This window comes from Atta colombica, unplaced genomic scaffold (assembly GCF_001594045.1).
Source record: "Atta colombica isolate Treedump-2 unplaced genomic scaffold, Acol1.0 scaffold274, whole genome shotgun sequence".
NCBI lineage: Eukaryota > Metazoa > Arthropoda > Insecta > Hymenoptera > Formicidae > Atta > Atta colombica.
This window is the reverse complement of record NW_017259375.1, coordinates 691928-699481: the sequence shown is the minus strand read 5'-3', so window position 1 is coordinate 699481 and position 7554 is coordinate 691928. Positions and strand designations below refer to the sequence as shown.

General features: G+C 33.7%; 1 protein-coding gene across 1 annotated transcript; it reads right to left on the bottom strand.

The window, feature by feature from the left end:
- Positions 1 to 4886: 4886 nt before the first annotated feature.
- On the bottom strand, positions 4887 to 7119 carry LOC108689675. The gene is made up of 4 exons (XM_018196546.1): positions 7001 to 7119; positions 6707 to 6905; positions 6521 to 6610; positions 4887 to 5359 (listed from the first exon to the last, which is right to left on the bottom strand). Exons 1-4 carry the CDS (start codon positions 7117 to 7119, stop codon positions 5027 to 5029), a joined length of 741 nt encoding a protein of 246 aa, XP_018052035.1. The 3' UTR covers positions 4887 to 5026.
- Positions 7120 to 7554: the final 435 nt, after the last annotated feature.

Here is a 7554-nt window from a genome sequence, read left to right as displayed (position 1 = left end):
CATTTATTACGATGATTAATGTATTGTATCGCAAGATATAGCATGCTCTCGCGAAAGACTACGCGGAATTTAAGAAGGGAATTTGTATAAATTGTGGATTAGATATGCCTTGATGTTCCCGCGTTTAATTCTCAATGAATCGTATTTGTGTCTGAAAAGCGAAATTCGCTAAGCTCTTGTACTCGAGTACTATAGAATTAATCTCTCGATGAATATTTCTTGATATATTTTTCTTGTATTTTTAATTGATATACGAGTGTCGTTTGTATACATTGAATTTTGTCAAGAGAAAGTTGGGGGTTGTTCAACATTAATATATATATGTATATATGCCCGAGTGTACTCTTCTTGAAAAAAGAATATTAATTGTATTTAATATTTTGTTGAGTGGAAATAAAAAAATTCTAGCTATCGATATGCATAAATTTTAGACATCACTTGTATGCTATCTTTTTTAAATTTTGCATAGTTTTTGTTAAAAATCATAACGCTACACAGAAAAATACATATTGTATGCAAGTAATAATTGTTTCAGGTATTTTAAAAGTTTATTTATCCGTAAATCTATGTATAATAATAAATAAATAAATGTATCTATGTATCATAAGTAATAATAAATAATTTATCATTAATGGGGGCGGAGGAGGGGGCTAGCTTAACAGGGATATCATAAATTTGTCACAAACATCAAATTTATTCAAAATGTATGTCTCAATCTTAGTTTAATACTTTAATCAAAATACTTTTAATCAAAATTATTAAATTAAAACAAATTTGATTTGCTTATATTATTAAAATTATTTCTTCAATTAATTTTATAATTCCTCAAAAGAAAATTCTTATTTTGAGTTCATAATAATAAGTTTTTCTGAAATTTTTAAGTATATTTTAAGATTATTATGAAGACAATTCTTTGTTAAAGATAACTATTATTTAAAAGGAACAAAATAAATTGAGTAATCACTTTTCTTATCAATAGAATAATATTTTTCTATGTGTATACGGAAACAACAGCTTTACTAAGGGTTTTATTAAATATAAAAATTTACTTTCTAAAACTTTTAGAATCTCACTCTGAAGAGTAAAAATTAAGTCAATCATGAAAAAGAGTAGCTTAATTTTTAATATTTAAGAGTAAGATTAATTTCTATTACAAAGAATTTAAAGAGATAGATATGCAGATCTGAAAATTTTGTTTGATTTATTATAAAAATATAGGATACTTAAACTGAATTTAAACTGATTTTTGCAATATTGTTATCAACGTTCAAACGTTTTACATAATTATTTTAATGGTTTAAACAAAATTATTATTAAAATTATTATTACTATAGCTTGTTAAGTTTTTAAATACTTTAGCAAAACCATTCTTTTTTTATATATCATAATTTATATGGCACACAGAAAAACATAAGCAGCAAGGTGTAAGTAATAAGCGAATCATAGTGAAGAACGTAAATGGTAGTAAATAAAAAATGTTGACTTGCTTTCTGCTTACATTTTTCTGCACTATATATTATAATTATTGGATATTGCGCTCTTTGTTCTAAAATTTCAAATTTATCTCAAGTACTAAATGCATATAGTTTTGGTCTAATATCTGATAAGTAACTTAATAACTGCAGCTATCGGTCAGAAAAGTGCTACGTTATGATAAAGACGAGAAGATGTGGAAAGGACAGCGATGCCAGGAATGACTCAGAATTTTCCTTGCTCCGCTGTACATCTCGATTCCACGTATTGCATCTGCATGTTAAGTTAGATTGACTCTGAGAGAACTGAACCGTGAACCACTCGAATACCCGCGGTCTTCGTCGTCTCTCCCAGCCTTCTCTTCTTCTTCGCGATACACATTCGCCGGAGTGTACGCACTCTCGCGTCGCACGCAAATGTGTGCACCAATTGTATTTGCATATTTCAAATTATTTCGAGGAAGAGATGCTAAGTGGAGCGTCGTCTCTGCGCAATGGAGCGATCCCTTCCTCTCCTTCGGTTTATCTACGCCTTTTATTTATTTTTTTATTTGTCCCTCTCTCTTTTTCTCTCTTTCTCTCTCTCTCTCTCTCTCTCTCTCTCTCTCTCTTTCTCTCTCTTTCTCTCTCTCTTTTTCTCTTGTTCGAGTAAGTACGCAGATGCATACGGGGCGACCCATCGTGTAATCGATACCACAAATGGAGCCCATTGCATTCGCTTCGCGAAGCTACCGCGCCGTTCGCCCACACGTGAATACATTTTAAACGAAAGAGCATTCTCGTGCGCCTACGTAATGGACAACTCTCGAAATCGTAGCAGCATCATTTAAATATTTGCTTGCCACGGTTTTGCACTGCGAATTCTATTTCGCGAAAACTTGGAGCGCGCCGAGAGAGAAGTTTCACAGGTGAGCCTTCGCTTATTCTAAATGTTGAAGGAAATTTTACTCTCGACCGTCGACTCTTCTTCCCGCGAATCTTCCCGCGTTTATTTGCATTTTTCGCATCCGCCGTTCTGACGAAAATAAATAAAAATTTACGTAACGGCGGCCCGACATCGCGGCGTTGCATCCCCGGGCGAGTTTATATTTGCGAATTTTCACGCTCGATGGCCGAAGTCGTTATGAAGTTGTTTGCATGACGAGTTCTCGTCAAGCATCGGCACGTCTTACCTTGTGTATCGGCACAGTCACGAGAGAACGATGAGGCACGATTTGAGAAACGACAAGGAAGCAGCAGTGAGAGGGTGACGAGGAGATTACGCGGTATCGGTTCCTTTTTTTCGCCCGCGGGATTCGACGTGGATTGCGTCTGCGAAAAAGTTACGGAAAATACTCGCGGCGTGATCTCTGAGATGGAAACTCGTTCGCTCGCGTGCGCGGATATAAAAGAAACTTTCCTCTCGCGAAAAAATAATATGCATCACGCGCGGTGCCTTTTATGTGCACACATCTTATCTAACGTATTCAACGTATATATAACGTTCTTTTATTGTCGCGAAGAGAATATTCCTGCTAAACAAAAGTCGCTTCTTTCAAACGATGCTACGTATCTTGCAAACTTGAATGATTTCATTCGATTTTTCATCGCTATTAGTGTCTTCTCATGTCGTTTAACTGCCGTGACATTATCGAAGTTCAGTGAGATGCCTTAAAGGTTATCTACAATGGAAGTAGTAAGCTATAAGAAATTAACAAATCATAGTCGATTATTCTTCTTATATTCGACTGTGATTGGTCAATTTCTTACAGTTTACTGTTTCCGTTGTAGACGATCTTTTTACCTGGTAATACATAAAAATGTAAACAGTAAGATATAAGCAGTGAATCGGTTCATCACAAGAAAACAGCGTTTACAATAAGTTTTGAGGCGTAAAGTTTAAACTTTATGTTTTAAGACATAAGAAATTAACCAATCATAGTCGACGACTGTGAAGAATAATCGACTATGATTGGTCTGCAATTTCTTACAGCTTTAAGGCTTAATTAAAGTTTAAATTTAACATTTTAAAATTTCATTGTATGTATAGATGCTAAAAGCAATAGCGCAAGCAATAGTAAATAAAAAAAATGTTGATCTACTTACTGCTTATGTTTTTCTTATGCACCGCTATATAGCTGTAAAATTATCAGTCTTTTCTGTGATTTCATAAATTCTTTTAGAATTCAATTAGACTATAGTTCGTATTAATGTACGGAAAAAAACAACTGAAAACTTCACTGATTCAGCAAATCTAGAGTCGTAATATACAGACAGTCAATTTTCTATGTTAAAATAGCAAAGTTGACAGCTGAATAAGATGATTTGTTAAACCATCAAATCTTCTTAGATGTTGAATTGTTAAACCATCAAATCTTCTTAAATGTTGAATTTGCGTAGTAAATTATAGGTTTGCTGTACCACCCAATTAATTTTTTTTCCATGTGTAGGTATATTAAAGCCATTGTACTGATCTGAGTAACCGATTATGTAACTTTTTCTCTAAGGCGGAAACGTGAAAATTTTCTTCATTATTTTTAATGATAAAAATGTTCACTTTTCATATTTCCACTTAAGAAAAAAAAAGTTTATTATTACATGATCGCTACACGACTATATTTACATGGCTCGATTTACGCCAAAGTTATAACATCGACGTTATGAAATTGGCCAATCTATAGCTTATTTTCTGAAGAATGGAATGACTGTGATTGGCAAGTTTCATAAATCGATGTTGTATTAATATATTCGGTGTAAATCGAGCTGAGTTGTAAACGAAATTTATGATAAAGTGTAAAGTATGCAAAGTAAAAAGATAAGTGCAAATATTATATAAATATTTTATCGAACAGTACAATAAAATGCATTAATAATTTCACGATTTAACTTGTATATGAAAAAAACGATATTGTTGAAGTAAAAGAATCTAACAATTTAGCTATATATGTAGATGTAGATTTTAAAATAATTTTGAACTATTAAAGTTATTATGTAGGATTTATTATGTAGGATTTATTAAAGTTATTATATACTTAAGTATATATACTGTATAAAAAGTCTTTATATTCTAGCAATCAACTTGAATGTCCTACGTAATTATTTTGTAATTATTTTCAATAAAATCTATTTTTAAATCTATATATAACTAAATTTTTAGATGTTTTAGCAAAACTGTTTTTTTCGTGTATTTATATATTAAATAGATACCTTTATATCAATTTGTGTACAACGTTTTAATGAGCACCAGTGTATGCGAACTGAGTACATCCAACCAAATTTGTTTTCTTCACGAATCAGAATTCAAACAACTCTTGGAAAAGACATTGCTTAAGAATGCGGATGTGTTGTTCCTTGGCACGTGCCGTTTAACCGCTGTGCGTTAGTATTAATAGCTGCGAAACCAGGAGGTAGAAATGATCGAAATGTTAGCGCCAACAGAAACAAATCTTTATTAGGAACAACGGCACACGGTAATCTCATTCTGCAACGGTTGCTTGGTAAAATCATCCCGCGCGTCATTTAGCGTCGTGGATACCAGCTGCCTCTCTTGGCTGGATATAATTTCTGTTTGTAAATTAACACACGACACTGGGCCAAGTCGCTTGCTCGACGTTTCTATACTTAGTGCACACATCGACGCTGCCGGAACGGAACGGCAGCTGCACGATGCTGATGTCGTAGTCGGTGTTGACTAGCAAGGCGTTCAGTGAAGGTAGATGCAACTTGTTGACTATGTCACTGTCCTGAAGCTCACCGGTCACCGGATTCACGTAGGAACAACGAATTTTCGCCAGCACGCAGGTGGTGGTGTTGATGAATATTTGCACAAGCTGCGTGTTCGTAAGATTGATGTAGGTATTCTTGATGTTAGGGAACACTGTTGAAGCTTCGCGAACGCATTCCCTGAGCTACGAAAAGTATTCATCAATGGGGAATTCGTTGCGCTCGTCGCACTCTCGCGTCAGATTTTGCAATTTGAATCCGGTTAAGTGTACTCATCGTGCAGAGAGAGAATTGTATAATATATATATATATATATATATATATACATATATAATACAGATAATTTACAGAATTCGCGGAGAATCGTGCGCGAAACATTTCAGGACCGTGCGATTATCGCAGAGATATCGGTGCATTTCCAACGAGGAAGAAAGTTATATCTCGAAAATATGAAGATTAGAGATCCTGGCGCGGATCAATGGATGGACTAACTGGACTGGTCGTAGTAGTTATAGTTTCTCTTACTATGCAGACGCCCCTCCGTAGAAATTTCAAAAATTTAAAAAAATTCCGCTGCTCAATTTGCCATGCTGCTCCTCGCAACAGTGGCACACCTCTTGCGACTATAGCCTAGATAATATTTATAATAGGTGTTTTTTTATTATTTATTTATAGTATTTACAATATTTATATCATAATTTTTAATATTATTGAGTATCAAAAATATAGATAAATGAAAAATTGGTTAATAAGCAAGAGTTTAAAATTATTGAGAAATAATATATTACATTGTTAAATTCATAAAGTCAAGTTATACCCAATTTGAGCTATTTTTATCATGTCTATTGGTCATTGCTTCTATCTAATATATTGCTAATCTGAATAAAACAATGGAGTTAAACAATTTAATGAGAATGTATATTCAATTTGATGCAAACTTAGTTTATTATTTATTAAATGCTTATGTTAATATGGATGTTAATTGTCTATTTTGAAGCAATTCAACCATAGAAATAAATTGATTTACACTGTGACATATATGGAAGTTAAAAATAACGAAATGTTATTTAACTCAAAGAATTGGGTTGTCTTTGATATCTAACAGTGTAAATATATTTTATGGCTCTTTTCTAAAATATTAGATTGTATGTACATATTAGTACCAAAGAAATAAAGATATTCGTGGATGCGTGCGTATAACGTGCGTAATATGAGCAGAAAAATAAAATGAATAGCATTTCATAAGGAGGCTTCACCACGTTGTGATGAAGCACAGGGAGAGGCAATCGTAGAATAGCGTATCGAGTAACGCGACTAATAGCTATTAGTTCAGAGTTCAATCTTACCAAACTGTTCTTATTGACTTGACGAATGCATTCTAAGAATGAGCAATATATTATCGTAGGGCTTCGTGCATCGGGCATACTGGTCACATTCTAGAGAAAAATCGGGACGTAACGAATTGTAAAATTTGTAGGAAAATTACGAAACGTATATATTAGAGAATAAAATGAATGAACAGTTTCACATACTTGCAAATAGGCCTGACAATGACCGTAGCTGGTGTTGTTGAGATAAGTGTTGGCACACGTGGACATGGCTACTAACATGGAGTAACCCTGTGGTAAGATGCTGGCACGATAGAAGCAACCGTAACAAGCGTCACGTATCGTCAGGTTGGAACCCTGCGATTGATTGCACAACTGATTTAGCAATTCGGATATTCGTACTCTGAAAAGGAAAATCATGTCGTTATACAATGAAATAGGTGATAAAATATTCTTTCTTTTCTTTTGCGTTAAGAAGCAATATGAATAATTCTATACTGTTGTTTCGCGCCAAAGACCCCCAGAAATTTTCCTAGGCTCTCCTGCAGAGAATCGACGAAGTTTACACTGGAGATTGAAAAGAGTATTAACATCACGACTAATACCATTCTCGTCATCGTTGCACGCGACTGTTTAGCAATTTCTCTCGAATAGCGCCGAGTCGGTACTTTTATACCAATGTGTGAATCTGATAAAACGCGCCAGGGATGTATTTGAACTCATTCCTTTTAAAAGTATGATTTAATGTTCCGTTACATTCGTTTTAAAATAATTTTATACTGAAAGTTTTATTGAATGATCTGGCTTAAAAAATCAAGAATCGTTTACATGAACGTCATTTAATGCTGAGTTTGAATAGTTAACAATAAGTTTTGTTTCTCTTGTAATCTAGATTACTTGGACTATAATTTGGTAATTCCGAGTTTGATAGCGCAATTTATTGCACGATTTCATCGACCTCGTTTGGTTTTAACTCATAATTTCACTGTACTCTTTTTCTCCTTCAACTTGTTCAAAAAAGTAGAGTTTGATTTCGATGTAAGGTTGTGTAA

Coding starts and splice junctions, on each gene's coding strand:
- LOC108689675 (XM_018196546.1), bottom strand. CDS start 7,119: ATGACGAGAATGGTATTAGTCGTGATGTTAATACTCTTTTCAATCTCC. Junction 6,906..7,000: donor GTCTTTGGCGCGAAACAACA/GTATAGAATTAT, acceptor TTTCCTTTTCAG/AGTACGAATATCCGAATTGC. Junction 6,611..6,706: donor ATTGTCAGGCCTATTTGCAA/GTATGTGAAACT, acceptor ATTTTTCTCTAG/AATGTGACCAGTATGCCCGA.